The 14,086-nt window shown below is 46.4% G+C and overlaps 1 protein-coding gene across 1 annotated transcript in view; it reads right to left on the reverse strand.

Annotated features, from left to right (window-relative positions):
- Positions 1-582: 582 nt before the first annotated feature.
- Positions 583-14,086, reverse strand: part of EFHD1 (EF-hand domain family member D1) — a 38,548-nt gene continuing 25,044 nt past the window's right edge. Inside the window, exons 3-4 of the mRNA XM_044751443.2 lie at positions 7,720-7,854; positions 583-1,916 (exon numbers count right to left, since the gene is read on the reverse strand). Of these exons, the coding sequence (XP_044607378.1) occupies positions 1,782-1,916; positions 7,720-7,854 (270 nt within the window). The 3' untranslated portion in view covers positions 583-1,781. The remainder of the gene's footprint in view (positions 1,917-7,719; positions 7,855-14,086) is intronic.

Here is a 14,086-nt window from a genome sequence, read left to right on the forward strand (position 1 = left end):
AATTATGAATAAAGCTGCTATACACATTCACGCACAGGTTTTCGTGTGGACAAAGCTCCTTTGCTCATTTGGATAAGTACCAAGAAACATGACTGCTGGATCGTATGGTGAGAGCGTCTCCATTCCTTTTTCAAGTCCACTTCCTGTGGTGAGGAGGTTTGGAGGGTGACCCTACCTGGAAAAATGATGCCCGAGAATCACAGATCTAGGGTTCGTGCAGAAACAGAAATGATCTTCCCAGGGGAGCTAAGGGTGTTCTCTTAGGAGAGGGGTCCTTACCAGGGTCCCTCAAATACCCTGGAATTGTACACGGGAGGGAGGGGTTGTTGGCTTTCATCAGAGTTTCAAGGGGTCTAGGAAGCAAGAGAAATTAACCTACAGATTTTACTTGCAGCTGAAAGAATTCTCAGCGACGGAAAGGGGAAGAGAAGCTGACACACAACCTCTAGTTACCCTCTAGGTACCACTTCTAACTCCACTTCGGGGACTCGGTGTCAAATGGGACCCTGGGCTGGATGTGGCCCCCACAGAAAATACTTGTGTCTCTCCCCCAATTCAAAAAACACTAGAAGCACACTGATGTGATGGCCAAGTCCATTTGCTCTGTTTATTTAAAAAGAAACAGCTGTAAGGTAGAAATGCAGATATTTTCTTTATTGTAAAGACAGCAGTTACAAAAGAGAAGTAACAAATATGATGTTAGGAATTACTTTTCAAAATACAACCAACCGCTGCATTCGTGAGCAATCCCAAGAACTCACAACATAGAAAAATCTGTGCTGGCAGTAGGAACACCTTCACCCCAACGCCTAGGACCCGATGGTGGAAACTGGCTAGATGATGAGGACGGTCATGACTCGGGGGGATTTTGAAAGGCTCTGGGTTTGTCCCTTGGGAGTGTCAGGGGTCTACTGTAATATAATTTGCATAGAATCATGTAGAACAGAAATTCTTCTACTCATTAATATTACTTCTAAGTATTCTTTCATTCTTACAGTTAAGTAGCACAGTCTTTAAGAGTAGAAAAAAAAAGGCTGAAAAGGGAAGAAATGAATGGAGGGGGATAAAGAGGGTGGAGGATATGGGGGTTGCTAAGAGGACAGGAGAAAGTGATGGGAAAAACAGAACTTCCTATCTTTTCTCTATTGCGTGTCATCTCAGTGGCATGCCACGCCCACTGTTGGAGAGGGGGCAGTGGTCCAGCCTAGCTCTCCTTAAACCTCACCATCATCAAAGGACAGAAGAAGATGCAAAAGCAACTGACAGAATCAGGCTCAGCCTGAGAACCAGGAAGCTGAATGAGAAACAAAGACGAGGCGGACATGCCGGAGAGAGGTGCAGAGAATAATTACCCAAGGACACGGCAGCATTTAGCATCATAGCCCTCCAGGGACTATCTCCTCTGAGGACCACCAAAGAAGGAAGTATCTGTACAAATTAACCCAGCAGGCCACTCTTCAACATGGAATGGTAAAGGGCCAAGGCACAAGGAGAGGGTGCCAAGTAGAGGCACGTTCTGGCTACAGAGAAGGACAGAGGCAGGTGGGCAGGAGAGAGAGGCGAGGGGGCTGTTGGCTCATCCTAGGAGTGCCAGGAAGGGGCTTCCACACTGGGATGAGAGGCATCTCCTGTCACCCCTATGAGGCTAAGGAGTTTGCATTGGGCAGTGGGTGTGGAGGCTGGTTAGGGTGAGGGGTCAGCAGGAGTGAGGATGCCTGGCCAGCTCTCGCAGCTGGGGCATCCGTGAGGCACAGCGGTGGACGGAGGTCAAGGTTGCCTGACTATGCACTGAAAGCAGCCTTGAGTTCTCGGAAGGCCGCCTGGCGGAGCCTCCTCTTCTCTTCCTCCTGCTTCCTCTCATCTTGTTCGGCTTTTAGCTCAGCTTCAAACTTACTGGCAGAGGACAAGGCTTGGACCTGCAGGGGAACAGCAAAAACCGACCAATAGAGTGAGAGAGGGGAAGAGAAACTTGGAGATGGAGCAGCCCATCAAACAGAACTCGGTTTTCTTGAGCTGTGTGAAATGGACACCTAGTCCTGCTGGGGACAGGACGCCCCAGCAAACACTCCTTCCTTTGGTCTTCCAAAGTTTGCCTTCTGTTACCCAGGACACCATCGCTTTCTTTGCTGCTGTGCTACAAGTGGTCCTAGCTGCTGGGGTGGGTCCTTCCACTTCACTTCTGTTCCGGGATACTGTTTAACATCCCTGCCTAAATATCCATTTTACTCTCTACCTTCAATTTCACAATAATATTGTTTAGTTTCAGGGAAAACATAAACAAAAACAAAATGAACTCCCTCCTGGGATTTTAATTGGGATCTCACCCATCTGCCCTTGGCAAAAGGATATCTTTACAATACACAGTTTTCCCTGAATGCCTCGGGTTTGGTGTTGGTTTGGTTGTTGGGTTTTTTTTTTTTTTTTTGGTGAGGAAGATTGGCCCTGAGTGAATATCTGTTGCCAATCTTCCTCATTTTGCTTGAGGAAGATTGTGCCTGAGCTAACATCTATGCCAATCTTCCTCTATTTTGTATGTGGGATGCTGCCACAGTGTGGCTTGATGAACAGTGTCTGCGTCCAGGATCCAAACCTGAGAACCCTGGGCCACTGAAGTGGAGCACACAAACTTAACCACTACGCCATTGACCGGCCCCCGAATACCTCGGTTTTTATTCAATACTGCTTTTATGTTACCTGCTAAAACTTTTTAACCTCTCTAAATCAATCATTCTAAACTTACTTCCAAATATTACATGTGTTTGTTGGTGTTGTGAATGGGATTTGGTGCCTTTTCTTTTTTAAACCTAATTTATCTTCAATAAGACTGTATCAGACAAATCCATCTTAAAATCCTCTAATCTAGAACAGATTCTCTTTTTCTGTCTGTGTCTCATCAATTTGGTAAAATTTCCAAACACATTGGGCGTGTACATTATTTTAATAGAGACTGCTGAATTGCTCTCCAAAGCAGCTGTTCGAATTTACACCCCCACTGTCACAGAATGCAAGTATTCATTTCCACACGACCTCGCCAACGCTTATCACTAACTTCTTTCCTGTTTGCCCATCTGATAGACAAAAAAATTGGCACTTTCCTTTATTTCCTCTTTGGTGAATTACCCATTTGTATCCTTTGCCCGTTTTTCTATTCAGCTGGTTTTTTTCCCTTTAATTTGCAATTCTTTATATAATTTAGGTCTTAGCCCCTTGTTATACATTTTTCAGTTACTTTCAGCCAGTTCTTTGCTCTCTTTTAACTTTAAGGTATCTTGGGCCATACAAATATTTAAAATTTGGATATAATCAAAGTTTTCAACCATTTCCTTTCTGGCTTTTGTATTTTATATCATGTTTAAGAAGGGCTTCTATACCACCAAGGTTGTAAACCCATTTTCCTGTATTTTCTTCTGATACATTTATGGTTTTATTTTCAAATTAAGCTCTTTTAACTCACCTGCAATTTATTTTAGTGAGGAAGTATAAAGTGAGACTTTACTTAATGTTCCTAAGTGGATAGCCAATTGTTGCAACACCTGTCATTGAAGAGCCCGTTATTTTCCGACTGATTTGAAAATGATCTTTTTCATATACTAAATTCCCACATGAAGGAGATCTGTTTTTATTGTTTCCTATCCTGTTCCACTACCTGATTTGTTTATTCCTGTAACCATACAACATTATTTAATATTATTGTTTTACAGGATGCCTTGATATTTATAAGGAAAGTAAATATTATTTTATCATGTTGAAGAAGCATATTGTTTTCTTATTTGTAACTCTGCATTAGGGAAGAAAGGGATACAAGATATTGAGGGTCACAGAATAACCTCTTCCACACACGTCCGTTGCTAAGCCAACCACTCACAAGGGCTGGAAAATCATTACTCCGATTGGGCGCTCTCTCCTGGAGCCCAGGGTGGGGTCAGTGCCCCCTAGACCTTTTGGACATGTGCCAGGGGAGCATCTCATAGGAAGAGAGAAGGGAGGAAAAGGATGCTTCATGGACACCCATCCACACAGACCACAGGAGCTATCTTCGGAGATATGAGTTGAAACCCAAGAACTAGGGGACATTGACTAATAGTGGAAACATAATGGTGACTGGACTGTGGGGAAGGAAATAACCAGAGACACAAGGAAACCCTGGAGAAAATCTTATTTTGGAGGAGGAGCAATTTCAGGAAGAGAGTAAATCAGATGAGGCGAGAGCAAAGGTCTTGGGTGCAGCAAACGGGTGCGTGGAGATTTTTGAGAGTCCAGGTTCACTGTGGAGAGCAGACTGCAATCGGGTAAGAGGTGAATGGGAACTGAAGGGGAGGAGCCTGCTGGGTGGGCACACGGATCCCCAGGAAAAAAGGCATCTTGTAGCTCCCAGGCAGCCGGGTGTGGCCACGTTATGTCCAACAGGACGTGAACAGAAACTGTCCGCAACCAACACTGTGCTTTTCGAACAACAGGGCATGCCTTTCTCTTGCCTGAAGTCACCTCAAACTTAACAGTAAAACCCAGTTTGTAACTTTTCCTCCTCAAACCATTTCCATTCTGGGGGTGGGGGTGGGGGTCCTGTCTTGATTTAAAAAAATACCATGTGGTTCGCTCACCACACAGCTTCACAAGCCTAGTGGCATCTCACTTCCCACCTCCCATCAAGTGGTCATAAATACCAAGAGTTCTACAGTTTGGGATTCATCTCCACCTCCTCCCCAGCCCCATTGGCACTACCTTCAATGAACCTACAGTTCTTCTCCAGACATCTACGGAAGGCTCCCTGAGTCCAGCCTCTCCCCAGGCAAGTCTGTTCCCGTAGTGCCCACTGCTGATCACGTCAAGGTCCCGCTCAAACACCTCTGAGGGCCTCGGGGCCTGCAGCTATGCTTTCCAAGCCTGGCTGTGCATTGGATCCACCAGCAGAGCTCGTTCAACTCCACATTTCCTGGGTGCCACCCCGGAGAAATCCCAGGTAGATCTGGGTGAGGCCTGGGAAGCTGGTCTGCAGACAATTCTGTTGGTCAGCAGGCTGGGGAAGGCCCGACTTGTAGGGGAGCCCAGACCTCCCTGTCCAATTGCATCCAGTGTGGGCAGGAGCCAGCCTCCGACACTCCTGACCTCCCCCATGCCTTGGAGCCTTTGCTCTTGCCGTTCCCACGCAGGCACGCCTTCCCTTCCTTGATTACAAGGTGAATCCCCATTCATCTCTGAACACCTGTCACAAATGTCAGCTCCTTTATGGCCCTCTCCCAAATTCAAGTGATGATGCCCTCCATTCGTCATTCACGCAAACGTTTACTGAGGGCCATTATACGCCAGGCACTGTAATTACGAAGATAATACACCCACTCTGCCTTTGAGTCTGGGTGAGGAGGCAGACATATAAACATGACAAGTTCACAAAGTTTTATTGGTATTCTTTTCATCTTTTCTCCTGGTTATAAAAATAAGGCACACATGTTATAAAACACTACAAAAATATAAAAAATAAGTCCCTCAGACATAACTATTACTAATACTTTGGTATATAATTACCCAGGTTGTACTTAATATTTAGCAAAATGGGGTTTCAAAACACTGTTTTGCTTAATTCATTTGGACACCTGTCCACACATACAAGCAGCTACAGGATGTGCAAATGTGTGGGTACACCACAGCGGACTCCACTCCCTGGGAATGGAAGTTTCGATTGTTTCCGATTTTTCTCTATTACCAACAATGCTGTACAAAAATTCTTGTCTATACATCTATGTGCATTTGCATGTGTGTCTCTGAAGCATAAAATCCTAGAGGCAGAATTCCAGAGGCGAAAGATATGAAATGTGTTCAGCTAGCCCCAAACCACTCTCCAAAAAGTTGGGTCAATTTGTACTCTTACCACAAGTGTCCAAGAACACCTTGAACAAATAAATTATCAGACCACTTCCACTTGTAATAGAGGCATGCAGAAGAAGATGGACTTTCTAGGCAAGGATAATCATGGAAAACAGACAAGAGGAGGCAACACTTTACAGTAGGTCCCAAAGAATGAGTAGAGTTCTCTAGAAGAGGCATTTGGATGGGGCATTGCAGGCAGAGGAAGCAACAGGTACTGAGGCCAGTTGTGAAAAGCTTGGCAGCACTTGAAGAAATGCACAGAGGGTAGATGAGTCTGGAGTGGGGATCAGAGCCAGACTCTATCAGGTCTGGAATGCCCAGATAAGACTTTCCTGGTGATTTCCTATGGACTTTGACAAGAGCACTTGGCACACTGCCCTGCAGGGGTGGACTGGAAACAGGGTCCTGCTAAGTTGGGGTCTCAATCCCAGGCCCCTGCCCAAGGCATCACAGGGGATGTGCAAGTATTGACTCAATCGATGAACCGAGAGGACCCATCCCACCAGAAGTCACCATTGCCTCCTCTCTACTTCCTCCCTGTCAAGGCTGAGAGTTTGTTTTCAAAGACTGGGGAGGACAGAAGTGTGGGCTACTACACGCTTGTCCAGGAGTTGTATCTCCTTGCTTAACGTGGTGCCTGGCCTTGTCAGAGCTGGGTCAAATCAGTGTCAAGTCACAAAGGAAGGAACCGACCACTTTCAGGATTGGACACACGATGCTGGCCTTGAGGCGCCATGAGCGGCTGGCCTGTCCCTGAAGCTGTCAGAGGACAGCAGCAGGAATCCAGGCATGAAGAGCCCACCACACTCATGGTTTACATTCTGGCAGAAAGACGGAATCTGCCTCCAAGCAGCATCCCGGAGAAGTGAGAAGAGAGTCCTGCTTAGGGGCCGAGCAGGCTGGGATATGTCACCAAGGACACTTTGCCTCTGGGTAAACTCCTAGAATAAGCCAAAACTCCCCAAGGGGCTGGCTCCTGCCTGGAGTGGCAGGGAGTCGCAACAGCCCATGTTATGTACAGAGCGCTCATGGTGAGCTAGGCACTTGCTAAACACTATATATACATGAACTCAACTAATCCTCATGGCCATCCTCTCATCACTCCCATTGTACACATGAGGAAACTGAGGCACAGACAGGAAACAGGGTCAGTAAGTGGAGGAGGCAGAAGCTGAACCCAGGCAGCCTTACCCGCTGCACTGCACTGCTGTGGTTGACAGGGAATTTGGAGGGCTCTCCTGATCTCTCTTCCTGCAGAGGTGCTCTATGGAGATGAAAATGACAGCACCCAAGAAGGGGGAGGCTTTCGATGAATGCTCAACGACTGGATGGACGCAGGTATGAATGGAAGCACCTAGAAGGGCTCTGCGACGCTGTGCTGGAGATTCCTTCCCAACCCCCAACACTGTCAATGGAGCAAATACCAATTCAGGACAAGACACTGAGGCTCCCTCCTCTGGCCCCAATATGCACTCATTTGTGCACAGGCATTTAAGATGCAAACGTGGAGGGAGCTGCATAAGCGACTCAACTGTGCTTTGGGGTAGAGAGGAACTCTTCAGGAAAGCCTGGATTGAGAGGTCATCTGGGAGCACTGTACCAGCAAATCCTTCTGAATCTGAAACCAGGATCAAATGCATTAACCACTTGGTTGTGTTTCTGTCTTGTTTTCAATTTTCAGATTACACGCAGACCCACTCTCATTTGCCCACAATCACACATGATATGTGCATCTTAAGCTCTTGCTGTTCTGCTTGTCCTGAGAGTGTTAATAGGTGAGTCACTGCCTGGGAGCTCCTGTCGGGCAGGACAGAGGGAGGGAGCGACTGTGCTGCACAGGAAGGAGGCACATACCTTGGCTTCAAAGAAGTCCTTGGCACCTTTGACGCCCTCCAGGGCAACATTGATCTCGGAGAGCTTCGCCAGCGCCATCAGCCCGCTGTCCTCCTGGAGCTCCCCCGCTGCGGCCTTGTGGAATATGAGCAAGAACTGCACAGAAAGACGGATTCGCTTCAGAGTCGACCTCCCGGAGAGATTTACAACAATCCCGCCTAGCCAAAGCTAAATTCATTACTGCCAAGCCTATAAAAAAAGGGTGTAAATGTGTGCGTGTGACCAATTATTTTTTCCCTTATCACACTGTCAAAAATGAAAACGTGCCCATTTTTCACAAGGAAATGGGCACGTTCCTATCTAGCTGATGAGAGTATAAATTGATTCAGACTTTTTGGAGGGCACTTTGGAACTATTTATCAAGAATAAAATGCTTTGACCCTCCCAAACATTAATTCCACTGCTGGGAATCTATCCCTCAGAGACATTTACACAGCAGTATAAGAAGCATTATCTGTAAAAGCAAAAAATTGCCAATTGTCCTATTTACAGCCGTGAAAGAAAAACTCCAACAGACTTGTATGTACTATTTTTTTAAACTAAATAATTTAATATTTCTGATTTTTTTCTATTTTGAGGAAGATTAGCCCAGAGCTAATATCTGCTACCAATCCTCCTCTTTTTGCTGAGGAAGACTGGCCCTGAGCTAACATCCGTGCCCATCTTCCTCTACTTTATATGTGGGACGCCTGCCACAGCATGGCTTGCCAAGCGGGGCCATGTCCGCACCTGGGATTCGAACCCGTGAACCCCAGGCCACCGAAGCAGAACCTGCGAACTTAACTGCTGCGCCACTGGGCTGGCCCCTCTGATGTTTTTTAATCATTCTTATTTTCCATTTGTGTCTCATTTTTGTATTTGATTGTTTACTTTTCTTAGTGTTTTCTAAGAGATCTTTATAGAACCTGTATGTTTCAAATCCTTTAGATCTGTCACTTGCCTTTTAATTTTGTTTATGATAATTTTTGACTTTCAAAAATTTTGTATAAACTCTACCAGTCTTTTTCTTTTCTCTCACCAGTGTCATGCTTAGAAAAACCTTTCTCACCACCAAGGTTACAGAAACAATCGCCTATGTTTTGGTCTACTTTTTTTTTAACATGTAAATATTTAATCTCTGAAATTTATTCTGATCTATCATGTGAGGTTGATCATTAACCTTATTTTCTTCCAAATGGTTAGTTAGTAATCCCCACATCATTTATTGAATAATCCATCTTCTTCCTCTAGATTCAAAAATGTGATCTGAAAGAATGCATCTTTAAAGCCAACTTGTACTAAAGCCTCCAGAGAATACACTTTTAAGTAAATAAATAGGCCAAGCTGAAAGGGCAGTACCTTTGTCTTCCCATCCTTCTCCCCCAAGGCAATTTTATGGCTTTTTACTTCTCTTCTTTAAAGAATTTTTGTGAATTTTTCAAGCAACCACTCTCCAACTTCTACAGTTATTTTTTCATATGGAAAGAATATAAATTGATGCATTCTGAGTCATCGAAGTAAGAGGTTTCTCCAGGTTTTCTGGTGCTACCTAGAATACGTGTGCCTAACAGGAAATTTCAGGTTTTCAGGGGTTTTTTTCATGACCCTCTCTTCTAAAAAATGGCTCCCCCAAGGGAAAAGAACATTACCTAAAGTAGAGTGGGAAGTTAAACAACTTCGGCAGACTTTCCAAATGCCAACTTGGGTGTCTTTTACTACCAAGACTCTTAATCCCCAAAGGGAAGTGTTTCATGAAGAGAAAGTCTTGCCTCCAGCACCACCACTCCCAAACACCTTGCTAATAAGCCTTTCTTTGTAATTCTTGCTTCAGGGTCCTAACTCCACCGTGGATATTGCCAAACACAAAGCAAGAGATGAAGCGAGATGCTCAAAGACTTGTAGCTTTGCAGAGGCGACGGCCGTCAACTTGTTCGGACACAAATGCTACATTCACCCACCTGCAGCTTCAAATTCTCTCACTAGAGGCCAGCAAAGACCCAGTTTGCTGCAGGCTATTGGAGCCGGAACAGTGGTTCTAGAGGTCTCGGAAAACAAGCCTGTTGAAAGAGGTGAGGCCCCCCAAGAATAGGATGGAGGGCAAGGGGGATGGGAGGCCAGTTTAGGTCAAGCTCTCACAGAAGAGATTGAAGCAGCAAAGATCAGGGCTTTAAATATGAGCCAGGCAAGGAGGGAAGGAGTGAAGTACCTGTCCCTTGGTACCCTGCCCATCCTTAAAGCATTTAGTTACAGAAGCCCTCCCCACCATTGCTCCATAAGGCGAACACAAAACAGGTAGCCCCTCCACCCAGCCATTCTCCTGGGCCCAGGGAGGCAGCTCAGGGAAGATGGAGCAGCGCCTCCCGCCTAGCAACAATCCAAGTGGTTTCGGGGGCTCTCTCACACCTACAGCGGAGATGACAATGTTCCTCCACGTTTGCAGAAGGGCTTACAGTATTCCTCACGGGTCTTTTAACCAGAGCAGATCCTGGCCATGTGTGATCATTCTCACTCTGCCAGCTCAGCAAATGACCAACAGCAGCCCTGTCATAACTTAGGGGTCCCCCTGCCCCAGCCAGTTAAAGAAGAAGAAGAAAAAAATCCAGCTCAACCTGAAAATGTTCAGCCTTCCAGAAAGCATGCCAGACATTCCCATTTAATTTTATTACAATCACCAACCCCCGAATGACAATTTCTCCAACCAGCCAGCCTTGTTTGTCTCCCTATTTATAGCCCACAAAGACTGGTATGTTGTAGAGAATTGGAAAGTGTCCTGGCTGTGACTATGAGCAAAGGGGAGGGAGGGGGAGGAGAAGCAGAAAACAAAGAAACAGACAGAGAACTAACACAGCTGAAAAGCAACTTCAGATACAAAGTGTCAATTGCTTCAGATAAATTTGAGGAAATTTTTAATTTCATGGCTCTGACTGGTGATGCCAACACTGCCCCTGTATTAGTTAAAGCTCTCAGATGGCAAGTGACAGAAACAAACTTGTTGGCTTAAGCAAAAAGAAGGTATTCATTATATAAAAAGGATATCTTGAAAACCCAAGGGCAAAATACAGCGACCTGGAAGAGGAGTGGAAGTGGGAGAGGCAGTGCTCTTGGGGTTAGAGGCAGCATTCCCTCTATAGCTCTCGGGTCTGGGCCTCATGATAGAGAACAGACGCCCTACTCTTGAGTTACTCCTCCAGGAACCGCCACCTGCAGAACCAATTCACCCAGATTGGCCAGGGTCCATCCGTGGTCCAATCAATTCCACTGCATCTGTCTCAGTTCTGCTTTGAGATGGAATGGAATTAGTAAGCACCATGAGGAAAAGAGAGGTGGATATTAGGTCTTCGCTGTCTGCTTCCAAAGGAGAATGAGGTGAGGACGGCCTGGAGTCCAATTCCAGAGCCTCAGAGCTACGGAGGTAGAATCGTGAACATTTGATCCACCCTTATGACTTCTTGTACGTGTCTGTGCACATACACACACAAACCATAAATGCAAACACTCCTATTTTATGTACAGTTCCATAATCTGCTTTTGTCCCTATTTTTTTCTTCCTCTTCTTCTCCCCAAAGTCCCCCAGTACATAGTTCTTTATTCTATTTGTAGATTCTTCTGGGTCTGCTATGTGGGATGCTACCTCAGCACGGCCTGATGAGTGGTGCCATATCCATGCCCAGGATCCGAACTGGCAAAACCCCAGGCTGCCGAAGTGGAGTGCGAGAACTTAACCACTCGGCCACGGGGCCGGCCCCCGTCTCTACTTTTTATGTTGTCAATATTTGTTCTCTGGTCCTGAAACACTGTGCTGCATCATCATTTTTGACAACATCTGTGCCAATCTCCCTGTATCTTGTATGCGGGATGCCCCCACAGTGTGGCTTGATGAGTGGTGTGTAGGTCTGCACCCAGGATCTGAACCAGTGAACCCCAGGCCGCCAAAGCAGAGCATGTGAACCTAACTACTATGCTCCCAGGCTGGCCTCCTGCATCATTTTTAACAGTTCCATGTATGCCATTTTCTAAAATGCCCATAGTGTGTATGTATTATTTTTATAATTGGAAAAGAAATGGGTTTAAAAGAAAGATCAATTCCCTTGTATGCTGGGGAAAAGCAGCAAGATAGTACTTAATGGAGACATACCTTCTGTATCAAAGAGCAGATGTGACATGCTTTGGTCAAGCTAATCCAAAGAGAAAGAAAAGGAGCACATTCATTAAGCACCTACTAAGTGCCAGGTTGTGAGGAAAGAACTGTAGAAGTAAGCAATTTTGTCTACCTGGCAACCCCTGTCCCATGTGATGATGGTGGGGCTGTTGACCATGGCGCCCTATGGCACATGACTGGACTCAGCCAATCACAGTACCCTGAATGCAACGATTGGTCCACAAGATGTGCATGTGTCTAGTAGGGCCAATCAGAGGCCTTCTTCTGGGATAAAGACACCCTCTATTCCCTAGGGTTGCTAAGCTTGGGCAACATAACCTGGAGCTGCTGGCAGCCATCTTGGCAGGCCCCAGGGACAACATCTTACGTGGAAGGAGAAGATGAGGTGGACATAGAAGAAAGCACAGGGGGCTGGCCCCGTGGCTGAGTGGTCAGGTTCATGTGCTTCGCTTCAGCAGTCTGTGGTTCGCCAGTTTGGATCCTGGGCATAGATGTGCACACCGTTCATCAAGCCATGCTGTGGTGGCATCCCACATAAGAACTAGAATGACATACAACTAGGATATACAACTATGTACTGGGGCTTTGGGGAGAAAACAAAAAAAAGAGGAAGATTGGCAATAGATGTTAGCTCAGGGCCAATCTTCCTCACTAAAAAAAAAGCATAGAAAAAAGAAGAAAGCACAGTCAAGATATGGCAAGAGCAAGACCCTAGATTACTTGTATGTAAAGCACTTCCATTTCATCTCCCAGGTATGTGAGCCAATAGTTGTCTGTTCTTTTCTTGTTAGTTGGCATTCTCTTTCCATCACTTGCGACCAAGAGTTCTAACTGATACAGGCACAGAAAGAGAACTTCGTTCTTGCAACAGTCCTGAGGGAACTCTATTAACTAACATCCCAACTTAAAGACAGAAAAACTGAGGCTCAGAAGTAAAATAACTTGCTCAAGTTACACAGCTCTGAGTGGCAGACGGAGGGCTGACTGGAAGCCCCTCGTCATGACAGAAGCACAGCACTGGCCCTCTAGCGGCTTACAACACCAGCGGAAACCATCAGTGAAACACAGTCAACATCGCTTAACGACGGGGACACGTTCTGAGAAATGCGTCATTAGGTGATTTCATCTGTGTGTGAACATCACAGAGCGCACTTCCACAAATCTAGATGGTACAGCTACTACACACCTAGACTCTATGGTACTTATCTTATGGGACCACCGTCATATATGTGGTCCATCATTGACCGAAATGTCATTACGTGGCGCGTGGCTGTACCTAAAGCAGGAGGGTGGGCTGTGGAGTAGTAATGGCAAATGTGTCTACACTTCCAAGTCCTGCACCTTTAGGTAAACTGCTAGAGATGGGACCACAGTGGGGCTCTGAGCTGACAAAGACTGAATGTGAATGTCACCGAAGCTTTGTAGGCGGGTTGAGAACCCACAACAGGAACCCTCTGGAGATTGCCAAGCCTCCGATGTCCACTGTCTGCAGGAAATGGGCAAACCAGCAGCTAACCCAAAGCTTACCAAGCATCTTGGACTCAGGGAGGAGCGTGTTCGGAGGGCCTCTCAGTAAAAAGCGGGGGAGGATCGTGTCTTAGCTCAGTTGGTGACTTGCACAGACCTCCAAACACCCTCTCGATTTCTGTGTCCCAGAGGTCACCACTTTGCACAGCAGCTGCTTCCCCAGCATTACAGGGCTTCACCAAGGCAAAAGCTTTTACTTTTGATCCCCCAGGGGAACCTGCGTTGGACAGAGTCAGTGCCCAGCATGATGCACGAATGATACGAAGGAACCAAATGAGAGGCGATGAAGCCAGAGGGGCAGCTGTGAAGCCAGAGACAAGAGGAGGCTGTGTGTCACAGAAGCTGCAACGCACGCCCAGCCCTGAGTAGGGGCCTGATTTCAAGCGGGTGCCAAGCCTTTCGGCCGTCTATCTCCTTAGCTCTGAAATGAGAAGCCTGGACTAGATTATCCTGAGGGTTATGCCCAACACAGGCTTTCCGTGATCTTCTATCTCCACGTCTGCTGGTTCAGGAAAGGAAGAGACAGGAGAATCTGGAGTTGATTCCTGGGCAGTGAGAAGCAAGGCTGGTTTTGTCACAGCTGGGCAGGGGACGCATGGCTGCCAGTTCAGCTAGAGACCCCCAGGAAGAGCATCCAACAGCCGTCGGTAGCCTGGACAGAAG

Source organism: Equus asinus, chromosome 19 (genome assembly GCF_041296235.1).
Source record: "Equus asinus isolate D_3611 breed Donkey chromosome 19, EquAss-T2T_v2, whole genome shotgun sequence".
Classification (NCBI taxonomy): domain Eukaryota; kingdom Metazoa; phylum Chordata; class Mammalia; order Perissodactyla; family Equidae; genus Equus; species Equus asinus.